This window comes from Zonotrichia leucophrys, chromosome 18 (genome assembly GCF_028769735.1).
Source record: "Zonotrichia leucophrys gambelii isolate GWCS_2022_RI chromosome 18, RI_Zleu_2.0, whole genome shotgun sequence".
In the NCBI taxonomy this organism is placed as follows: domain Eukaryota; kingdom Metazoa; phylum Chordata; class Aves; order Passeriformes; family Passerellidae; genus Zonotrichia; species Zonotrichia leucophrys.
The window spans coordinates 1,970,062-1,993,471 of record NC_088187.1 but is presented as its reverse complement, the minus strand read 5'-3'; the positions used below and the strand labels follow the sequence as shown (position 1 = coordinate 1,993,471).

Here is a 23,410-nt window from a genome sequence, read left to right as displayed (position 1 = left end):
TGGGAGCACGGGCTGCAATGCCACACATCACATTTTCTTCCTGTTTCCCTATGAGACCAAGCTTCCAGCTTCTGCAGGAGGGTGGAAGAAGTGTTCTACCATTTCCCCTTCTTCCATTCTTTTTGTTCAGCCCTTTGTCAAGGGCTGATGGAGATGAGAGAGTGCCAGGTGAACTCTGTTCAGCTGAAATTGGGCTATTTTTTGGGATTCAGGTGCTGTTAAAAAAGTAAAACCAATCTCCCAGGTCTGATAGGAGAAAAAAGTGGAAGATCAGCCCAGAGTCTGCCAGGAGGAATCTCCCCTGAGCTCATCCTCAGAAAAGGTGGTGTTTTTGCATAATTCCCTGTGTCTTCCAGGGAACAACAGGAAGCCCTAAAGGAGCCACGCTCTCCCACAGGAACATTGTGAATAATGCCTATCTGGTTGGTGTGAGGCTGGGGATCACAGGCCAGGTGGGTTTGGTGGGAACAGGGTTTGGGGAGGCCTCCACTGCAGTGGAGAAACCACATGTGGAGAATGCTGGTGTTTACTCAGTGGAAGGGCAGGATGTTTTACTGCAAATGACATTGAGGGATATTAATGCATAACATTTTGCATTTCAAGGGAGTTAATTGAGCTTTCATTTTAGTTTCGTGTGAAGGGTTTGTTTTTTTTAGGCAAAAAAGCTATCTTTTTATGGGGGAAAAACATGAAATTAATCACTTTTCATTTTGGTGAATACTCATTTCAAATAATTACAAGACTCTGGATGTTAGCTTTGTATTCTGTTGACTGAGGTTTTAATTTGATTTACAGGACTTGGTTTCATGTCATGTTTACAGTCTTATAACTCTTATCAGGATATGACCTCTCTTTTTGTGGTTTCTTAAAGAAAATGTTAAAGACAAATATTTTCTTTTGAAGTTCTGAAGTACTTATCTCTAACACATCAGCTTTGATCCAGAGAATAGATGCGTTGTTTCAATCAGTCTTCAGAGCCTTTGGTGATTAAAAAAAAAAAAAGAAAGTAAAATGAATAGCATGTGCCAAGTCCTGCACATTTCGTGCCTCTCACAGCACTCCCATTCGTCTCTTTTGGTATATAATGTAAAAACAATAGCAAACCAAGGAGTCCAGCAAAGAAGAGACATTGCAAAATTACAGGATGAAATATTGACATAAAAAACCTCCCAAACTGATTTTTATTAAAGGCAGGATGTGTCAGTTGTGTTTTCAACTAACAGGAGCACAGTGGACTGTCAGATTTCCAGCCAAGGGGATCAGGAAAAATGTCACTGCTCAGATCTTTGCTCTTCAGCAGGGAGATGGGCAGGACACACCCTGGGAGGTGTCCTCTCCTCTCCTCTGCTCACTGTTCTCTGGTTGATCCCAGGAGCGTCGCTGTGCGCTCCCTGCGCCTCTCTACCACTGCCTGGCGTCGGTGGGAGGCTGCATGGTGATGGCTCTGCATGGCACCTCCTGCATCTTCTCATCGCCCAGCTTCGAGGGCAAGGCTGTGCTGGAGGCCGTGTCTCGAGAGAAGTGAGAGCCTCTTTTGCTCAGGAGCAGTTCTTGGCCCCGTGGCTCTGCTCCTTCCCTTGCCCCACCTGCCAGGACCTTGCTTGTGCTCTTCTTCCCACAGTGGGAGAGGCAGATTTGCTGCTGCACTCAGTTGCCCAGGTGCTTCAGGAACCAAAGTCTGCCTTTTCAGCTGTGCTTGGGAGTGTGTCATCCTTCTTCTGAAATTAAGGAATCCTTCCTGTCACCATAGGGCTTTGCTTGGGAAGCATAGTGCTGTCTTGGTTTGCTGTGGCTGCTGTGTTTTCACAGCTGAACACCTGCCCTCCTTTTCCAAGTCCAGCTCTGTTGCTGGGACAGTGTGTCCATATTGTTCCTCAAGTACAGCTTGGGAAAGAAAAGATGCTGTCTGCATCACACATGTACATAAGTCTCTGTATTTTATGCAGATGTATGTCTGTGTATGCTGATGAACAGCACATCTGCTGTGCCTGCCTCTGTGCTGCTGCTCTGCAGCCCCAGATGGGACAGGAGGGGATGGGACAGGATGGGACAGGAGGGGATGGGACAGGATGGGACAGGAGGGGATGGGTGCTGAGCTGGGGCTGCCCCAGTTTCCACCTCTGCAGCTTTGCCTTTTTATCCCTTCTTTCTCAAGATGCGCCTTCGTCCTTGGCACACCCACCATGTTCATAGACATACTCTCCCAGCCGGACTTTGACTCCTATGACCTGTCAACTCTCCAGGGAGGTAAGTCCCAGAATTCAAATGGAAAGATCCTGAGAACCAGGATATTCCTGGTTCCCTGCTGGGAGGCCATATTTTTAGTTTTGTGAGCACACATCTCTTCTGATGGGAAGAATTTAGTTGCATGAGCCTTGTGTTTCCCCCCTGTTAATTTGATGCTACATTTCTTTTCCTTGGGGAATCCTTCCATCATTATGTATTTTAGGACTCCTTCATCTGAAGGCAGTCTAGGGAAGGACCTTTCTATTTTAGCTGCAAGGGGAGGTGTCTGGAAGAGCTTGATTTTCCTCATCTCTCCAACCACCACCATGTGGCAGCAGATGCTTTCTGTGTCTCAGACCAGTGCAGTCCCTAAAGCGGAGCCAAGCTCAGATTTCTTCCTCAGACCTGAAGTTTCCTGCTTGTTTCTGAAGTCATTCATCCTCATGCTGGAGGGTGTGATACCATGTGCTGGAGCTTCCTCTCTTGTCCCAGCCCACCTTGGAAATAGCTGGGCAGACCACCAGTCCTTTTGAGGCAATAATAGTACGGAGAGGAGGTGGTGCTGGAGCATAAGGAAATATTTTAGCAAGTTACCTAATCATCTCTGCTATGTGCAAAACAATCCTGTCTTCATCCTGTTCCCCACCAAAGCCCATCTATTACCCTGCTCTTTTGCTCTGTCATCCTAGGTTGGAACAGGTGCCAGTGGGATCTACCCTCTCCCAAAAGAGCTGCTCTGTGCAAGGCAAGAGGAAAGGTTTTTGGTTTTATGGTGATGATCAATGAGAGTGTTTGTCCCACTATAAAACTGTGTCTCTTTCTGCTATGAATCTTTCCACTTCTGGGGAAATGTAGGTTGGACTAGGTTTGAGTTATAGAGTTTATTTTCCAGTTGAGAAAGGCAAATTGGCCTTGCTGCAGCCTTTGCTTCTAGAACAACTAGGATCTGTATAAAAAGATTTAGGAAGTATTTTGACAGGAACCAGTGTATCCCACAGGTCTTGCCAGCATTAAATCTGGGAGTGGAGAGCCATTTGAGGGACCACTCCTGGGAATAAATAGCTAGTTTCCAAGGTATTTTCCTCTTCCTTCCAGGAATTATTGGAGGTTCTCCTGTTCCCCCTGAGCTCATGAAGACAATTATGACCAAGATGCACATGCCAGAGGTTGTGGTGAGTTGTGGTGGCTGTGACCAGACCTGCAAGGGGTGTTGGTCATGGTGAGATGCCGAGTTGGGGTTCTCTGGATCACAGTGGTACCTGGTGGTCCTGGAGCTGCTGGGATCAGGCTGAGGAGGGAAGGCTCAGAAAACCTGGAAAACAGAAGTGGGGGTTCTGCCTGGTTGCTGCTGAGGTGTCTGGGGAGGAAACTTCAGAAGAAGACAAGGCATCACATTCAATGTCATTAAGTGAAATTCTGCTGCTAATTTCAAAACTTTTACTGACATTCAGTTGTACACACTGCCAGGATTATGGTGGCAGAGGCAATGCTGGTTCATGCTGGTGCGGGTGGGTGCTTATGTTCCTCTTGGTGTGGAGCTGTCAAGTTTCTTTGCCCATCCTGGATTTCCTGTGGATGGAAAACCTCATTGCGTGGTTTTTGTCATGTCTGAGTCAGGTGGTGGCAACGGTGCCATCCACTGCTGCACTGCTAGAAGGGCAGCAGAGCTGGGCCAGAGTCCTGCTGCTCCACCACGCTGGGCCTGTGCCAGAGCCACCAGCCTGTGCTGCATGTGGGGGACAGTGACCCTCCAGGTGACACATTTCCTGGGCATGTCCTGTGCATGCAGAATGGCTGAGCCAGAAAAGGACTAGTTTGTTTTGCCCTAAAGGAGATTAATTTGTTACCATGCTGCTCCCCAAGGCTGAGGAAGCAGCCAGTGGTGATGGATAAACATGTGGCTCTGGGAGGCAGATCAGGCTGGTGTTGTTGGCAGGCCCTGACTGCACAGCAGTGGGGTTTTACAGGGACAGCTCTGTGCTCTGCCACAGACCAGGGGAATCCAGGGCATCCATCCTGAAGCTGCCTTGGATGCAGCCAGGTTTTTTTTCCGGATATGATGCTCTTAATGCCGAGCTGGAAACACCAGGGTTGGTGCTGCTGCTTGAGCTCTGTCAGGTGACAGCTACCTATTTTCATAGTAAAATTGAGTTTGGCCTCACAAAATATTTTCAAGCATTACTGTGAGAGCCCAGGACTCATTAGGTGTCACATGTTCCTGTTTTGTAGCAAGAGAAATAATAAAACCCTCCCAAACAGTTGCTCTGCCCATGGGATAAAGAGGATTAAGTCTATATTTGTGCCACTGGTCTCATGTTACTGCTGATCCCTCCAGCCCTCAGACAGACACACAGAGACTTGTTGATTTCATCTTTGCAGCAAGAGCTTTATACAGAAGATGTACATAAGAAAATATACAATTCGATTTCTATATGGGAGGCAGAGGAGTTTTCACCCTCTTAAAGGTCATTTACACTGTTACAGAGGAATAAATAGACATATATTTATATAACTCTTCAGGATTTAAAAACGTAGTTGAATTGCAACTGTGGCTTTGAAATAGCTGTGACAATAAACCATAGTCATCCTGGTGTCCTGCTAGATCTCTGGAGCATGGGTGGGAAGGAGAGGAGGGGTGCCTGAGCCAACTGCACCTTCTCCTCTTGGACATCTTGGAGACCCCACAGAGTGGGAGGGAAATCCAGTCTTTCGATGGCTCCAGGTTTGGAGGTTCCCAGTACTGTTTCCCTTAAAGGATTTCTGGCCAATTTTGGGAGATTGCTGCCTCAGGACCACTGGCTCTTGGTCACTGCTTCACCTGTCCCCTCAGCCCTGGCCTGCAGGGATCCCCTCTGTGGGAAGGCAGGGGAGTCTCTTGGCATGGCTTGAGACCAATTTTCCTTATCAAGCAGCTGGGGTAGGGATGCTCCCACCCTCCCCTTTGCTCCCTCTCCTCTGGAATGGGAGAGACAGCAACCAGCTGGTTGATCAGGGATGTGGGTTCTGTTTCTTCTGGGAAAGATGACTGTGTTTTACCAGCAGGATCTAGCTTAGCTTGTCTTAGTGTGTGGTCATGCATAGTTTAGTTTTTAAAGAGGCCTCTTTTAAAATACATAGATGTCAGAAAAGATTGAGAAGGTGGATTCCATCCTTGTGATCAGCAGAGAAGCAGGGATTCAGAGGAGGCTGCAGGTGTTCATATATATCAGAAGTGCTTCCTGACAGGTAGGAGAAGCTCAGGGAAGGACTCAGAAGTCAGTAGTTTCCTGATGGTTGAAGTGACCGGTCACCAGGACGGGCCATACTGGAGCCTGCTAGCATTAAAAAAGAGAGAAGGCCACACCTTTAAGGGGATTTTTTCCAGCAGAGCAGTAAACTTGTAACATTTGTCTATTTTTAAACCAGTGGATGAAGCCCATACTTGAAAGTGAAGGGTTTGGAGTCAAGGAGCTGTTACAACTTCCCACAGCAGAGGAAATGGGTCAGTCCTATCTCTGAGCTACTCTGCCAACTCTCTGTGTGACTCCTGAGGATCTTACCCAAAGTGCTGGTGGTCAAGGAACACTTTCTTGGCAAAGGAAGGAAACCCAGAATGAAATCTTCAAGAGTAGTGGAGTATTTTGATGCCCTGATTCTGAAAATCCAGGGCAGGTGTAGTCTTAGAAACTACCAAGCAGCTTTTGATTTTAAATGTGCCCCAAGTCAGTCCTCATCCCTGAAATACAGACTCCTGTATGTGACAGCTGCCTGGCTCTCAAGGGGTGCATGATGAAATCAGAGGCACTTTCATAAAATTCATGCTCACCACACTGGTGTGGGTTTGTGTACCTGCATTTTGGCACTGACACCTGAAGGCACTGAGCTTTGTCTTCTGAAGATTGGAATAAATAGTTTTCTATTTCATTAGCACTTGTAAACCTGTTTGAGGGGGCTGGATGGAAAGTGCTACAGGAAAAAAAAAAACAAACCAGGTATTATTGTCATGGTTTTCTTATTCTCCCCATGGAGGAGTGAACTGGGATTGAGTTCAGGCAGGGAAAGAAGATTAAGAATGGTCAGACCTGTAAATAAACTATGTTTAAGTACAGTGGTTTAGAAAACTGAAGTTTTTCCGTGCTTAGAGCAGAACTTTTCCTGCCCTGTATGGAATGACTGGTATTTCCATCTCTAATCCATAAAACCCTCTGGCACTACAAGAGAAATAACCACTTTGGAAAGGCACAGAGCAGCTGGCATAATCCCTGACATTTTGGTCATAAATTTCCTTTCTCCACCCTGATGTGCATATCCTTAGTGAAGTGGGGATCAAAAGGCCATAACATGGCACAATGCCCACCTCTTTTCATACAATGCAGTGCAGGATCACTGCACTTTCTCTAACAAATAAGCAAAGGTCCCTTCCCCAAGAGCTTACAAACTTGCAGGCTCATTCAAAGTCCTCTGGAATCTGTACAAACTCCAGGCCTATTTCTGGGATGGGAAAAAGTAAAATGCTTGGGGTGGAGTGATGACAGTTGTGGCTTTTTTGCTCCTCTGCAGGCTGAACTTAATACCCCTGGTAGTTTCCAGCTGTGGAAGGTGTCTGTGTGATCAGTTTTCACAGCTGGTGTTTGCCTTGGTGGCTGTCAGCAAAAGCTCATTGCTGGAGGGGAAGGCAGCCTGGTGTCTGAATCACCTCCTTACCAAAGAATATTTCCCATCTTGAACCTCCCTCCTCTGGGATACTCATTTGAAGGCAACAGACGTTTTTAAATACCTGACTGTCTTGGAGGGAATTGTAGTTGTGGAAAAGGAAGTGCTGAATCAAGAGCTGCTCCTTATGAAAGATATCGACTTTCCTGTGGGCTGGGCAGTCTGGGGCAAGTCTTCCCAACAATGCCCTGTCCTGAATTTCACACCAGGCCTGGAGAACCTATATAGGGCAAAGGGCTGGGCATCTCCAGCTGGTTAGAAAAGTAAAGCTTGTGTGGTCCCAGCTCAGGGTAGGAGTCAGCTAAATCCACCCTTGTTTTGATATGTAGTGTTTATCCCTTTTGCATAACAATTACATCTTGACTTGATATGGGGCTTTGGTGTTAGGACAGGGTGCATGTCACCATAGTGCCTGAAGCGTGATTGAGGCTTAAACCCTGTTACAGTGTAGGGCTTTTGGTTTTTTTCCTTATGTACAGTGATTGCTGCAAAAAGAGATAAATTTTTCCCATGTTGCAATAGAAGCTCTGAAGATTTCAAAATTATTCTGTGTGTATTTTCGCGATCCTTACTTCTCTATTTCATATTTATTTACATGTTTTGCCCCAGGCCTGTCTTTAGCCCTGTATTTTTTTCACAGAGCTGATTCCATCCCTGATGCTACAGGCACGTTCTCTGCTCTGGGAGCTCATGGAGCCAGGAGATGGTGCAGCTCTGAGCAGAGACATGTGTGGGTGGGTGGATGAGCTGCTGTAAGCCAAACCCTGGTGGCATTTAAGACTGATGCCACCAAAGGTGCTGGGGCTTCTGTTGTGACTAAAGGGGAACATTCTTACCGTGTTTAATGGCGGCTCCCCTTCCTGGACCTCTTGGTGGGCAGCTTGCAGGCGCGGAGGGCCGGGGTGTCCCTGATGGGCTGTCCCCGGTGCTGGGCTGGGCTGGAGCACGTGTCCTCAGCACGGGTGCGGTTGCCTTTCAGCCACCTGTGGCACAGCGAGGGAGGGAGAGAGGGATGTCACAGACATCTTTTCAGAAAAATCTGTTCTTTAAGATTTTTCTCCTTTCTGAGAAGCTGTGGCCTCAGCAGCAAATGCAAACAATGGTTATCTGCTGCTGTGGAATGTAACAGGTGGATCTGTGATTGGTCTCCTGTGGATGTTTGGATTTACTGACCACTCACGGCAGAGCTGTTCTTGCTTTCTGCCAGGACACAGATCTTTGTTATTCATTCCTTTTCTATTCTTAACTTAGCTAGCTTCTGAGAACTTTTCCTTCTATTTCATTTTAGTATAGTTATAATGTAATATATATCATAAATTAATAAATCAAGCCTTCTGAACATAGAATCAACATTCTTGTCTCTCTCTTCACCCTGCAACCCTTAAGAGCCCTGTAACAGAGGAATTTGAAAAAGAGGCAAACAGGGCGCAGGTGGGGAGAAGTGCCGGTGTGCAGCAGTGTGTTGCACACAGGAGTAGGGAGGGGAGAGCTGCCAGTGTGCCAGCAGTGTCTGGCCAGGAGAGCGGTGGAGAGAGCTGCCCTGTGCAGCATGCCCTGCACCAGGCAAACAGGCAGAGCTGCCCGTGTGCCGCAGTGCTGGACACAGAGAGCAGTGGAGAGAGCTGCCCGGTGTGCCAGCAGTGTCCTGGCACCACAGACAGCAGGGTGGGCAGAGAGCTGCCCGGTGTGCCAGCAGTGTCCTGGCACAGCTCAGGCCCAGCAGGGTGGGGAGAGAGCTGCCCGGTGTGCCAGCGGTGTCCTGGCACCACGGGCAGCAGGGTGGGCAGAGAGCTGCCCGGTGTGCCAGCGGTGTCCTGGCACCATGGAGAGCAAGGTGGGCAGAGAGCTGCCCGGTGTGCCAGCGGTGTCCTGGCACCACGGAGAGCAGGGTGAGGAGAGAGCTGCCCGGTGTGCCGGCAGTGTCCTGGCACCACAGACAGCAGGGTGGGCGAGTGCCGTGTGCCAGCGTGTGGCCAGCTCAGGCCCAGCAGAGCCCGTGGCGGTGCCGTACTTGCGCAGCGGGGCCAGCTGGCAGCTGCAGTGCCAGGGGTTTCCAGATGGTCAGCGTCCAGTTGTCGAAGAGTTCGGCAGTGGAGCCGGGTTTCCGTGGCGTTGAGCAACGTAGAGCAGCTTGGAAATGAGCACAAAGGTTTGTGGGGGAAGTGGACTGAGTGCTCTTCGATGAACAAGGCACTGGGACATGCTGCCCAGAGAAGTTGTGAATGTGCTGTCCCTGTAAGTGTGCAAGGTCAGGATGGACAGGGCTCGGAGCAACCTGGTGCCCATCTCCGAGTGTTTTGCAAAGGGATGATCTTTAATGCCCCTTCCAACCCAGGCTATTCTGTCATTCTGTGAAGCATGGAGAGAGCAAGAGAAGGAGCTGTGAACAGGGAGCTGGCTTGCTGGATGCTCTGTACACTTGAGAGGCAGCAGGCTGGTGGGCTCATGGTTGATGGAGTCTCCTACAGGGAGAACTACATCCCAAATCCATGTGGGATAGTCATTGCAGCCACATCCCTAAATAAATTGAAATCTGGCAACCCTTTTTTTATTTTTGAGCAATAATTCTCCCTTCTAAATGAAGATATATTCTGGTATATTCCTTTCTAAGGCTGGAAATCCTCCCAAGGCCTGTTGCCTTGCCTGGAGCAACTGAAGGAGGAGTGTTTGTGGCCTCTGAAGGGGCTGTAGACTTTGGCAGTGCCTGGGGGCTCTGAGTGGAAATTTACACTTGGCATTTGAGTGATGTAGAAATACAGGCAGGTTTCCAGCACCTCAGCCTCCTCATTTTTTCTCGTTTCCAGTGGGTTTTTTTGTAAGGGATGCTGTAAAATTTGTGCTTTCTTGGTTGACAGGGAGGCTTTAAAGTAGAGCCTCCCTTAAGAAAGTGTTAAAAAGCAAGAGAGGCTGTAGATCAGACTGTGCAGCTCTCTCCTCTCTTCCCTGAAGCCTCATCCGTGATGTTTTTCAGCCCATGGTTACTCAAGTTGGAAAGTTGTTGAAAGCAAACCCCTCAACAGGAACTTCCATGGCAGTGATAGATTGGGGAGGGGCTCCCTGACAAAGCACAAAGCTCTTCTTGGCTATGACAAACCATTTCTTTCCCCTCTCAAAGTGAGGGGAGAGCTTTCTCTAAAGGTTGGAGGGGACACTCACTAGGTCTTCCCAAAGCCCCAGGACCTGTGCTCCCATTTCTGAAAAGAACCTTGCCCTTCTCATGGACCATGAGGGTGTGTTCATGCTCTCTGAGCTGAAAAGCTTGACAGAGGGAATGCACTATTTTAAGCCGTGAGCTTTTGTCATCTTCCAAATTAAGCATTGCTGGATGGGATTAGAGTTTAGCTAGGAGACTCCCAGATCCCTGTGGCTGCTAGACAGCCAGCATTGCTGGTCTTCTCCTTCCAAAGCTGAGCTGAGCTCTGGAGGCTGGACTGTGCTGGTGGTGGAGCTGCTCTGAGGGATGCTGGCACGCCATGGAGGGGCGGGAGGCTGGACAGTGCTGTTACTGTCTCAGCTGCTCATTCCTCTCCCAGCCCCATGAGGAGAGTTCACATCTGCTGCTAACAGCTACAGAGCTGCCTGCCAGACCATGTCTTTGGGAAGAAAAGGGTGATTTTTATCCCTTATTCAGATGGAGGATTGCTGCTGTTAAGTTATTTTACACTGAACACACAGACAGGGGTGCCTGTCTCATGTTGAGGTACAAGGAGGGTCCTGGCCTGTGCAACACAGCCCTGTGGGGTCCAGTGTGGGTCTGTGATGCTGGGGGGAGATGGGAGCTCTGTGCTGGAGCCTGAGCTCCAGCTTTCACTCAGGCTCTTCCTTTTGTTCAGATGTAATTTAGGCTGGAGTAGAATTGCGTGGGTTTACTCTTGATCTGCTCAAAAATGTTGCAGCCACGCAGGGAAGAGCTAAGGACAGCATGTTTGTGAAGGAGAAAGGGCTGCAGTAAAGATGCTGGCAGCACTTAGAGCATTTGGTGGTGATTTCCTGGATCGTGCAGCCTCTGTGATTAGATGTCTCTTAGCAGTGCAAAGTTCACACGTGGGCTGTTTGGGTATGAGACCTTTGAGGATTTGAAGGGAAAATGAGCTGGAAGCTTTCTATTTGCAAGCCCTAAAGCTGCAGAAGCCCCCCCTGTTAGTGCTGATCCCATAAAGTGATGTCCTGTTGGGCTGCTGCGGAGGAAAGGAGGCACTGGCTGCACAAGAGCCTTTTAAGTTCCTATCCACAAGTGGTCACTGTAAAAAAAAAACAAAAGTCCTTTTTGCTGGCTAGAATTGTTAACCACTGCTTCTTGGTCAAACCAAGGATGCTTATTTCCCTGGAACACCCCAAAGTCTAATTTCTTCAACATGTAACTTGGAACTCTGATATCTCTAGCTGGTACAACATTATGCTGCAATATTTGACTGAAAGTGCCTTAGAACTGAGTCTACAGAAGTGCTGTCAGACAACATCTAAGGTCGTGCCTAGCAGAGGCATTCAGGGTTAAAACCATTGCCATTAACCTGGAGAGGTTAATGCTCAGAGTGGACAAGGGCTGAAATGCTGAAGTTATTACTCAACTGGTTTAAGTAGTGTTGTTCTGCACCTGGACAGACCGTAATTCCAGTTTTTTAGCTTTTTGGAATTCTATCTCCCTTTGAAAACTCTGATTTTATGCATTTCTTGTAGCTTTCATGTGGTCTGCTCATCACTGCGAGACTGAGTTGTGAAGAAATTCTCTTTTTCATCATATCTTCCTGCATGTGGTGGGTGTTGCTTTGCAGTGCAGTCCCAGCCTGGCTCACCTGGACTCTCTTTGGGCTTACTGGCAAAGCATCATCCCAGGCAGAACTGTTCTGTTCTGCCTGCAGCTCCCTCTCTTTCCAGCCATGGAGGATTCACCCAGGACATCAGGCTGCATCAGGATGCGGTGCTGGGTTCTGCAGCACTGCCAGGCTTCTCAAAGTCCTAAAACAAGTGATTCCCTGAGTGTGATACTCCTGCCTGTGGATCCTGCTTTCTCACAGAAAAAGGAGGGGGTTGTTTTGCCTTTCAGGATACCTGAATGTCCCTCCTCCCCTCCAGTGGGAACAGGGCTCCTTTGTGAGATGCTGCGAGAGTTCCTTTTGAGACAGCATCAATAAACAAACCTTTCTTTGTAATGTGTCAGGTTGGGAGGCAGCGGGGAGGTGAAGGTCTGTACCCCTACCTGTCTGCAAGGCAGGGGTAAGAAACCAGGACTGTTCACAGCCCCTCCAAGGAACCTCCCTCTCCCAATCCAGAGCAGGTACCTGGGCTGAGCAAAGAAGGCAGAGCAGCTCAGTTCTGCAAGGTGGAAGTGTCCCACTATGAGGGACCTGCTCACCTCTCATCCCTCACCTTGTGTCTATGAATATGGAAGGTTCCTAATTGTTCTGGAGCATCCCAGATACCTTTCTCAGTGTCCGGTGTCACCTCCAGCTTGGGAGGGAATGCACTGCCTTGCATCCATCCAGAGGGCTTAATCAGCTCCAGATAATTTGGTTTTGCATAAATAACTCAACAGAGGGGTGGGGTGTGCTCTCTCTTCCCTCGCTTGAGCCACGTCAGGGTGCAGTCAGTGCCCTGCTGCCTGCAGAGCCTACAGACCTGCACTTCCCCTCTCCTCTCTAAGGGAGGGTCAGCAAACCAAGGGCTTTGTAAAGGGGAAGAAAAGTGAGCCCCATGATTCTGATCCGCAGCAAGTGGAAGGAGAAGGAACTCACCTTCTTCAGTTTCATGTTGTCCAGGTGGAGTGTCTGCAGATACCGCCCGAAGGACTGGAAGGCATTGTCAGGGATGACCTCAATAGGGTTGTGAGAAAGTTTCAGTTCCTCCAGCACTCTCAGCTTACTCATTGCATTCACAGGGTAGCTGCTCAGCTGGTTCTTGTCCAGGTGGAGGACAGCAAGGTTTTCTACATCCTCCATGGCCCCAGGTAGGAGGTTGGTGAGGGAGTTGTCGGAGAGGAAGAGCCAGCGCAGATCTTTAGCCCCATTGAAGACCCCTGGTTTCAGCTCCTGGATTTTATTGCTGCCCAAGTGCAGGATGAAGAGGTTGACAAGAGGGGAGAGGAGCCCTTTGGATAGGTCTGGGATCTTGTTCTTGTCCAGGTACAGGTAGGTGAGATCAGAGAGATCATCAAAGGCTCCTGGCTTGATGACACTGATCTGGTTGTCGGTGAGATAGAGGTAGACCAGGCTCTTGAGCCCCCGGAAGGCTCCGGTGGAGATCTCCTTGATCCGGGAGCTCTGGAGGTGCAGGGACACCAACTTCTTCATGTCACGGAAGCCGTTGGTGGGCAGGATGGGGAAGTTGTTCTTCTGCAGGTTGAGAAGCCGTGTCTGCTCAGGCACTTTGGGGATCTTCTTGAGCCCCGCGTTGTCACAGATGACGTGCTGCAGGTCCCCGCCGTGGCAGTGGCAGCTGGGGGGACATGCCTGCATGGTGGAGACCAGACATGCCAGCAGGCTGAGGACACCGAGGAGGAAGCCTGACCCATTCATGGTCAGATCTGGAATTAAGTGTGGTGGGAAGAGAAGCAGGAGGAGGAGAGTGAAGGGTGAGGGAGAGAGAGAGAGTTTGCAGCATACTGAACACAGCCCTATTTATAATGTTATTAAAAAGCAAAATCCCTTCCCACAAACCACAGGCAGCAGCCAGTTGGAAACAACTGGCTTTGGGAACTTACTGTGAGCTTAACCCCTTGGCACCAGGCAGAGGAGTGTCCACGGCCCTGCCTGGCCCTGCTGCTGAGCAATGTGCAGGAGTAGTTTTCATCTCTGGAGGAAAATGGGAGGCAAATACTCAGGAAGAACCAATGCAGACCTGCTCTGTGGAGAACCTTCCTGCTGAGCAGGGCCCAGATTCATCTGCAGAGGGGGGGAAAACAGCCTGCTTTGGTTGAACAGCATAGCAGGGAGCACTGCTGAGCTCCACAGCCACCTCCTGCTGGAGCTTCCAGCAGATTCTGGGGTTCTGCTTAGCCTCAGCTGGTTTGGGGAGAAGCATCGGGTGCTGTTCTCACAGAGGAAGGTTCCTGGTGGGGGTGGGATGCCTTTTTTCACTGACTCAAGAGGAGTTTGCCTAAACAGGGATTGGAGAAGGTGGGAGTGCTATTGGGATCATGCCAAAGGCCAACAGTGCAGCAGTTGCTCTTCCAATGCAAAATTTTGGTTGAACACTTCCAGATCTAGGCTGCATTGAAGAGCTGGCCAAGAAAGGGAGTGCAAAGACAGTCTTAATTTCTTTTCTTTCTGTGTCTTTTCTTATGAGCAGTTGAGGATAATAATGGCCACGGTCAGGACGCCTGATGCCTTCCAGCAAGGGATGGGGCAGCATCAGAGCCTGCAGGGCAGTGGTGGGACATGGGCTGGTGGGTATGAAATGCCAGGCAGTGGTGTAGAGGTGGGTGGCAGTGCCTGTGGCTCTCAAGGCAGAGCTGTGGAAAGAGAAAAGCATTGGCATTGGTAAAGAGATGGAGAAGCAGCAAAACAAAAGAATCACTGCTGGAGCTGGGAGTGGCATCTGCCTTGGCTCCTGTCTAAGGGTAGTGGTGGCAAAGGTGAATTAACATCACAAGGGATGTCTCCTGCTCTCCCAATAAAGAAGGTTAAAGCAAAGCAGTTAAAAGCCCCAGTGCCTGCTTCTGTGAGCGTGAAGAGAGATCCAGGGGTTGCAGGGTGGGGTTTGGAATTGGAACATTTTGAACTGATTTCCAGCCAGTTCCTGGCTGCAGCAAACAGCTGAGAGCTGAGCATATAACTGTGAGCTTGTTGAGATTTCTGCTCCCGAGGCTGGCTGCAGAGCCCCAGTGGAGCCTGTGCAGAGGCAAGACGGGCTCAAGGAAGGGAGGGAGTCCAAGGGCTGACTTAGGACACAGACTGGCGTATTCACTGAGATTTCTGGGTTTTTCCATTGTTGCAGTGAGAATCAGCTGGCGCTGCTGAGCGCGCTCCGGACCCTGTTATGCAAACGGCCTGGCAGCCCTGCTCTGGTCAGCAGCTGTCAGTCTGAGCAGTGTTTGCACTGCAGGACTAATTTGGGGCAGAAAATAGGCTTCTGGGGTGGGAATGTGGTTCTGGTGAGTCTGTGGCCAAAGGATGATGTAATATGTGGGACCGTGGTGCAAACCAGGCCATGTCAGGCTTTCAGTGTTTGTCAGCCCTGAGATGTGATGCCCTGGAGCAGCTCACCTCAGCACCAAGAGATTCTCACCTCTGGAGAGATGATCTGACCTTGAGAGCTCCTTGCTCCTGCTGGAGGGACCTTCTGTTACTGTGGGATTTAAAACTCTTTGATCCAAACAATGGTATTTTGGCTTATGCCTGGTTCAGTAGGCACCACAATGGTCATGCATGTGCTTTTCACTCTGGAAAAGCTCTTTGAGTGCCTTGGTCAGGACCTTTGAGACAGAGAAGCAAGAGATAGACAGAACCTTCTGCATTTTCCTTCTTTGCCTCTTCAGTTTGCTGTTCCATGATTCTGAGGATGCTCCTGAGTGTGCACTGCTCATGAAGCTCAGGCAGGGAGCTCGGGGAATGATTGGAAAAGAAAAAAAAATCACATTTAAAGCATCATCTTCTATCTACTAATTGATTTTATTCTTTCTCTCTGAGTAGGTTCAACCACTTTAATTTTCACTGCAATCATTTGATTAACAATTCCTGCAGTTATGTTACTCTGTGCAAGAGCAACTGGTGGGTGATATTTTAAACCCTGCCTGTTTCTGTTGGACTCTGAATCTGGGGACTGAATCTGTGCTCCTTTGCTGAGAGTCTAATACTTGGATTTCCCCTTGCAAAAAAAAAAGTCATCTAACAGCTTACTGCTTCTGCAGAGATTTTGGCCAGTGTGGATCAGGTTGGAGCAAAAAGCTGGTGAAGGCCTTGCAAACCCCATCCATAAATACATTGTACCCATGTATATTTCTGGAACAAGACCCTTTTCAAAGGTTAAACTGCTCAAACTTAAAACCTCTTTCTCTTTCTTCCTCTCACTTTCCTCCACCCTTTTTAAGTTTGCTGGCTGAAACTGCAGATCTGGGGGAGCAGAGACACTCTCTCCCTGCAGGGATGTGTGTGCTGTGGCTGTGGACACCAGTGAGGTGCAGCTTCCTTGTGGGAATGCTGGGACACAGCTGCCACGATGCTGGTGTGAGGTGGGAGGCTGTCCCTGCTTCAGCACTTGTAGGAGTGACGGGGGTCACACACGGTTGGGATGGACAGAGACGAGATCTCTTTGAAGCCAAGTGGTACAACTTGGGGTTCATTGCACAGGGCCTGGGTGCAGGGCCCTGCTGGCAGCTGCCAGCCACAGCTCAGAGCAGGCCCAAAGAGGAAGAGAGAGAAGGCAAGAGCATGGTAAAGAGAGAATGAGAGAGTAAAAGAGAGGATCAGAGGGCAAGGTTCCTGTTACAATACAGGAATAAATAATAAAGCAGAATAAATCTTCTTCTGGTTGTGGAATTTGGGGTTCATTGCAAAGGGCCTGGGGTGCAGGGCCCTGCTGGGAGCTGCCAGCCACAGCTCAGAGCAGGCTGAGAGAAGAGAGGGGGAGAGAGGGTAAGAGAGTAAGAGAGTAAAAGCATAAGAGGGTGAATGGAAAGTAGGTGAGTGAGTGAGAAAGTAAGAAGTGAGTAAGAAAGGGAAGAAGAAGAAGAAGAAGTAGAAGAAGAAGAAGTAGAAGTGAGCGAAGTTCCCGTTACAATACAATAAATCATCTTCTGTGTTGAATATTCTTATCCTCACTAACCAATCTAGTACAACATACAAATCCTGTAGCATTTCCATACAACCTATAAGAATCACTACAGTACCATACTGTGTTACATTTTAAACCGTAAAAACTCCTCTTTGGGCCCCTTCTGCCAAGCTGACCTTGGGCCTGCAAGCAGAGGGTGTTGTTCCATCAAAAGGGGATTACCTTCAGCCAGCCACACCATTGTTTTCCAGTTGTTCAGTAACTGAGGGCTCTCAAAGCTTGCTTTCATTTCAATCTCGCTTACAGTTTCTATATTCTCAAAATCTTTTCCAGGCAATCATATTTATAAGGCTTTCCTGTTTCATCTTCCCCAACAAGCACTCCTGCCAGTCCTGATCCTGAAGTATGGTTTAGGTGGATTCCAGGTTATTACTGGGGGGAAAGGTGTCTGCTCCTCAGATCCGTTTCTCCAGACTCAAGTAGTGAATAAAAGGAAGTTCTTTCCCTTGGTATTTTTTGATTTCCATGCCTCGGCAAGCACATTCCTGTGGTGGGAGCTGTTTGGCATCTGCCACAGCTGGCACCTCTCCCCTGGCTCCAGGTTGTTTGTGTTTTGAGCTGCTCACTAGACAGCTCTGCTCTTCCCACACCAAGTTTTGCAGCCCTCGACTGGCCAGCAAATGTCCAGCCTGGCTCCCACCCGCGGGTGGCTGGCAGTCTGCAGTGACAATGGAGCAGTGTTGGTGTCCCTGTGCTGTGCTCAGGGCAAGCTCAGTCCTGGCCAGCTCCTGCCTCATGTCCCCTGGGACCAGCACTGCAAGGACATTGCAGAGAGGCAGGATTATCCTGCCACCTCTCTTTCTTAATTGATTAACAGTTCTGCAAACATTCCTGGTGATTTGCAGATGCTGGACTCCCCTCCTCTCCTTCTTAGAGGTGTTGTGGGCTAAACGAATAAATACAGTTTTTGAAGCAGTATAAATATAGATTTGGGGTGTTTCTTTGATGTTGCAGGTCTGACCTGGTTTGATACAATACTGGAGATAGTATTTTCCACGTTTAATCCTTGTTTTTTTAAGTATGAAAGTTCTGGCATATCAAGACAGCTCCATAGTTAAAATAGTCCATTGCTCTTTTAAGCCTGATTCTGTAGCTTTTGGGGGCTCCAGATCTGGTTTCCTGTGACAGTGTAGACTTGCAATCACCTTCTTGGAGTGGCACCAGTGTAGCTGCCTTGGGGTGCAGCCCTCCTCTTTTTGGCTGAAGGTGGGGGCTCAGGCATCTTCTGGGGGTGTCCAGAAGTGTCCCAGCTCTCGTGGAGCTGAGCCCCTGGCACAGGGTTGGGAGCAGGGTGGGAGAAGGTGCAAGTTCAGCAGTGTCCCATGGATTTGTCCCAAGGGCAGAGTGCACTCCAGACAGTGTTTGAGGAGCTGTGGTGGATGGGCAAAGGGAAGTCCCAGAGGTTTTCTTGAGTTCCCCTCTCTTCCAGGCAGCTCCTGTCCCAGCAGTAACATCCAGGGCTCTGAGTTCAGACCCGAATTGCCATTTTAATTTTAAATTCTTGAAGAGTCCCACCACTGCAGTGTGGAGGCTGCTTGTTGAGCTGGAGGAGGTGATGGTGGGTCTACCTCCTTCCTTCTGATGGTTTTCTTCCACTGCAGCATGGCCTCCACCCATTGATGTGTTGCCAGTTTGGCTCCCCATTGATGTCCACCCACCCTTCCCTTCTGCCGATTCCAGCAGCTGCTGGATCAGGCTCTTGGCCTCTCCTGTGAAGCTCACCCAGCCCTTACAGCCTCTCCCAGCCCTGCAAGGCACCAGATGTTCCCTAGCATCCCACTGCTCTAGCCAGGACTCTTGTCCTGCTTTGCAGAGCCTTCTTCCCTTGTGGAGCACCACTGATCCATGCAAGACTTCTGACTTTCCCAAATGTTCCCCAGCCATCAGTCCCCTCTGTTCTCAAAATGGAAAATGGGCTTCATGTGGTGACAACATTTCTGCTTGTCCTCGGCCTCCCCATCCCACCCCACCTTGTTTTGGGGAGATCTGATGAGTAGGTGGTTTCTGTAGCTGTGGAAATGGGCTGTGAGAACATTTAAAAGGCCTCATGGAAATAACAGGACTCCAGACTTCCAGCCATGTGTTTGGTTGGAGCTGAGCTCTCCAAATCCATAGGGATGTTATCTTTACCCCTAGATTTTTGCTGAGTTTCCTTGTCCAATAGCATCCTGATACCTCCAAACCAGTGGTTTTCTACCTTCATGTGACCTTTGTACATTTTCTCTCACTTTTTCACTTTTCTCAAATGCGTCAGCACTAGGGAGGATGGAGTTAATTGCGCAGCAAAGACCTTTTATCACACTGTGGGTAAACCAGTGACTGCCCATGTCTTTGCTGGTTGCCACTGGGCAGCACTTCTGCCCTGCTGGCAGGAACGGGGAAACACTTCCAAGCCTCAAGGCTTCTGCTTGGCCTGGAGAGAAGAGAGGCAGCTTTAGCTCAAGATCAGAGGAGCAGCTTGTCCTCCCTGGACAAGAACAGGAGATTCATTCCCAGTTGGGCACACTGGGTTGTCCTTTTGGTCTCCTCCTGAGGCAAAGCCATTGCGTGCCACAGCACAAAGAAGGTGCTTTGGGCACCTAATACCTCTGGGATCTCTTTAAAGCCCCATCCAAACTGGGACTGTCTGGCAGCTCTCTTGGTGGAGAGATGTCAACAGGGTGGCCACCCTTAGAGATTTGTCCTGCAAGACTTGTTTGTTTGTGCCCTGATGTTTTTGACACAAAGATGGTACTGTTTCTGGGGAAGGAAATGAGATCTCAGTGTGGCACAGGCTGGATGTGATCAGAAGTTGTTTTTTTTGCAGCAGCAAAGTTGACCTGAAGGTTCAGGAATATTCCAATACAACTGGGGATAGTGGGATATCTCCAAAGCAAGGAGATGCATGTTCCCAGGGGACAGAAAAGTTTAGTGTGATCTTGGCAGTGAGCAGCTGAGGGAGGGAAGGTTCTTGCTCAGTTATGAATGATTTTGAGCTTGCTGTGATGGGAAGGGATGGGGTTGACTCAGGGAGAGATATCCAAGACAGACGCACTCGGCACGGGTTTAGGGATAATTAGATCCATCCAGCATGTTACACTGAGAGGAGTTCAAAGGGCCTCTTAGAGGTCCCTGAACACATCTCTTGGGCTGCCAGTCTGCTTTCTGTTGTTCATGATGCCCTCTTTGAAGTCTGAAAATCCCTATTATTTCACAGTCAATTTGCTGCTTTTTTTCTGAGGCCAATATTGTCTCCAGCAAAGCTCAGTTTCTGTAGGCTTTAGTTTGGCAGTTCAAGCCCTGCCATCATCATCCTCCAGCGTGGCACTCATGGAGGGTGGTGACGAGGAGGATGAAGATCCTCCCTGAGCAGTGCAGGTCCAGGGTAAAGTGTCCTCCAAGGAACTCATGCCTTTCTGCAGCCCTGACCTTCTGCTCCAGTCCCACCCAGTATAACCCACTTGGGGTGCTGGTGGTTAAAACCCCAGCCTTTTCATTACAGCCTTTCAGCAGCAGTTAAATGTGGAGGACACTGGGTGTTTTTATTGCTGTTGAATGCCAGGGAAAACCAAGGAGCAGAGGGCTGATGTGGCTTCTTCCAAGTTATGCAGTAAATAAGCAGCACAGTTGGGAAAAACCCAGGGTCTTCAGAGTCCCCACAGTCCCCACCAGGTCAACTTGCCTCCCATATGTTTACTAAAGAGACTGAAGTCTGATTGTTCTTACTTTATTTTTAATTTTTAGACGCTTCCCTCTTCAGGCTGTTTTGCCTGTTCCACAGTGACCAGTATTTGAACAGCACTGGCAGGAAATGTTTGGGAAATGTGCTTTAAAAAACACAGTTCTGCTAAGATGTTCCTTTTATTCCTGGTTTATACAGAGGCTTGAGATTCACAAAGAATGAATCTCTTGTTGGTAGGAGCAAGTTAGGCAGCAGTTTGTTTTGGACCTGTCTTTGTCATCACTGAGGGCAAGATTGATCTGGGTGTTGGAGTGTCACTTGTAGTCCTACAGTAAAAAAAGGCTTTGAGGTCAATTATATTTTGTATTCTTGTAGCTCCTCTTGAAGCCAAGGGTCCAAGCTGGAATCTTTGCCTCAGAAAGCTCTGCTTTGACACCACATACAGTGGAAATTATGGAGCTGATGCTGAAATTATTGGGTGAGGTTTGCTGGACTGAATTACACCAGATGACAAGGCTGAATGATGTTAAGTGTCCCTTTGGGTCATGAGGGCTAGGAATCTTCATGGATATCTCCAAGTTTAAAGTGGTGTGTGGAGTTTCGTGGAAGTGTTGCTTCATCTACTCCTGACAATGGACATGTTGGATGGTCCACGTGTCAGATGAGGGCTGGGAGGACAGCTGTGCTGGCACGAGAGTTTGCTCCATCCCCTGCCTCCATCCCAGGAATACAGCTGTGGATAACCATCCTAAGAGGGAAATAACATCTTGGAAATAACATCTTGGAAATAACATCTGGAGCAACGTCGTGGTATCTGGCTACAGAGTGGTGTGCTGGTGTAGGCAGGGGAAGGCAGTAATTGGGAAGCAGATGAGGGGTTGGAGGTTCAGACCTGTGTTGCCCTCTGAACCAGCTGGGAAGCCCATTTCTGAGGGTGTGAGGGTGTTTATGGGGACAAGCCACAGGCCAAGGCATCAATAACTGGTGTTTGGGGTATAGGGCACAGTGCTGGGCATCTGGAGGAGCCTGGTGAGCCACAGAGCTCACAGCATCCTCCTGCAGGGAGCTGCCTGCTCCTGCATCCAATTAAACTGCTGGAGAGACCCAGAGAGGCAGCAAGGATTGACTCAGGGCTTGGCTGGGATCCTGGGACCAACACTGCAATTCATCCAGCAGAGTGAAACAAAAAAACAAAGGCACTGGGATTTTTAATAAGTGTTTAAGGTCTCGGATTTGGGTCTGGTCAGTCATTTGATCCAGCCACAGGACTCGTATTAGTGGGTGGGAGAGAAATGCAGTCTGAGCATGAGACGCTGTGGGTTTGCACCCAGCTGGGAAGCTGTCCTTGTGTCTGGGAGCAGAAGCCCATTCACAGTTGCTCCCTGGGGGCTGCCAGGCTCCAAGCAGAGCAGTTTGTACCAGATGGTCCCTGCAGCATCCTGGAGAAGTTCTCCTCCAGATTCCTGGATACAAGCAGGCTCCAGCTTGGATTCATGCTGACCCTGGTGCAGTCAGCAAGAGCATCAGCCGTTGTGCCAGCCTGTGCCCACCATGAGATCCTGCAGCAGCTCCAAGCAGTGGAAAGTGCCAAGTGCTCCAGGGTCATTACACACTGTTGTACCCCATACCAGTGTTGTCTTCAGCTCATTCACAATATTTTCATCCTTGTTCACATGCTTCATCATAGTCCTTTGCAAAGCTGCACATTAATTTGGGGCACAGTGCCTAGAGTTGTGTGAGCACCATGACCATGTAGGCACATCTGGGCATTTACTCTGAAGGAACTGACCAGATCTGGGTGCCAGGGCAATTTGGGGGTGAGAGCTGCTCACATGTCAGTCTGGAGAACTGCAGGAGAAATGAGGAAATACTTCCCACGTCAGCCCTTTCACAGCCACGCTCTCCCAGCAGAGCAGCCACAGGTGACATTACTGGGGTGACATTACTCTGAGTGGGTCAGAGACACCAGAGCAGTGCTCCAGCAGCTCCCACTGCTGAAACACAGCTTCCAAGAGCTGGAAATGTAGCAGCAATCCCAGCAATGGTGCTATTGGTGCGGCTCAGAGCTGCTCAGGGCACCTCCTGTGCAGCTCCTGCTGCCTCAGCCTGGCCACTGAGCTGGGCATAAAGCACTGGAATTTTCCTCTGAGGAGAAGTGACCTTCAGCTGAGGTGGCTCAGAGCCTGCCATAGGGATTAGCTGTGAGGGAGGTTTAGCAGCAAGAAGCTTTTGTCCTGCTGTGAGGCTTTGGGTCTGTAAGGGCAGCTGTGCCAAGTGTTGAGCAGCCTCGTGATGCCTTACAAGGATTACAGGGGCTGATGTCTGCAAAAGGATCTGCAGCAAGCAGCCATGCTGCAGCACACACTGTTACCCACAGGAGTCTGCTGCTGGCTCCAGGGTTTTTCCAAAGTGATGTCTTATGTTCCCTGAGGTATTACAGATGCAAGGTGAGCTCAATACCTTGACTGCAAGGGCACCAAGGCAAAGTCAATGTCTGGCAGAGATGGTACGGGACAGGGCTTGGAGAAACAAGAGCTTAGAAAGATGATGGTGATCCCTCCAAGAATAGCAGTTAGGGTGTCAAAAGTACATGACACCCCAAATGTTGTGGGTGATGGGGTCAGGAGTACTGTGAGGGAGATGAAGAAGGCCATGGCAGGCAGGTGCAGTGATGCTTTAACTCCTGTTTCTCCAAGGCTCTGTGGCAGAAGTGTCTTGAGGGCCCCATCCATAGCCAGCAGAGCAGGACTTGCTGTCACCTGAGTGGCTTGGGGGAACATCCTCCTCACACCTCACTCTTCCCTGCAGTCATGACCAGCTTTGTCTTTCCTGTGTCTGAATCCATGTGGTCCCCTTCCCTCCTGAGACACATTTCCTCTCCTGTGTTTGCAGGTTGCCTATGGGACCACAGAAAACAGCCCTGTCACTTTCATGGGGTTCCCCAGTGACAGCTTTGAGCAGAGAACTGAGACAGTGGGATACATCTTTCCCCACACAGAGGTGACCATGACCCTCCCCACGTGCTCCAGGTGCTGTTTCAGCAGCAGACCTCACTCCATCCTC

At 49.3% G+C, this 23,410-nt stretch overlaps 2 protein-coding genes across 2 annotated transcripts in view; one reads left to right on the top strand and one right to left on the bottom strand.

Moving 5' to 3' along the window:
* The window catches only part of ACSF2 (acyl-CoA synthetase family member 2), a 37,723-nt gene that overhangs the window by 11,842 nt on the left and 2,471 nt on the right, over positions 1-23,410 (top strand). Inside the window, exons 7-11 of the mRNA XM_064728418.1 lie at positions 357-452; positions 1,373-1,521; positions 2,156-2,247; positions 3,322-3,398; positions 23,240-23,347. Coding sequence (XP_064584488.1) covers positions 357-452; positions 1,373-1,521; positions 2,156-2,247; positions 3,322-3,398; positions 23,240-23,347 — 522 coding nt within the window. The remainder of the gene's footprint in view (positions 1-356; positions 453-1,372; positions 1,522-2,155; positions 2,248-3,321; positions 3,399-23,239; positions 23,348-23,410) is intronic.
* On the bottom strand, positions 4,594-13,499 carry CHAD (chondroadherin). Its single transcript, XM_064728575.1, has 4 exons — positions 12,651-13,499; positions 8,930-8,964; positions 7,755-7,901; positions 4,594-5,540 (listed from the first exon to the last, which is right to left on the bottom strand). Exons 1-3 carry the CDS (start codon positions 13,428-13,430, stop codon positions 7,760-7,762), a joined length of 957 nt encoding a protein of 318 aa, XP_064584645.1. The 5' UTR covers positions 13,431-13,499; the 3' UTR covers positions 4,594-5,540; positions 7,755-7,759.

What these genes read in the sequence shown, in the direction of transcription:
- CHAD (XM_064728575.1), bottom strand. Translation starts at nt 13,430, where the DNA reads ATGAATGGGTCAGGCTTCCTCCTCGGTGTCCTCAGCCTGCTGGCATGT. An exon ending in ACAACATGAAACTGAAGAAG is followed by an intron (nt 8,965 to 12,650) that starts GTGAGTTCCTTC and finishes TCTGGAAACCCC; the next exon opens with TGGCACTGCAGCTGCCAGCT. An exon ending in CAGCTGGCCCCGCTGCGCAA is followed by an intron (nt 7,902 to 8,929) that starts GTACGGCACCGC and finishes GCTGTGCCACAG; the next exon opens with GTGGCTGAAAGGCAACCGCA.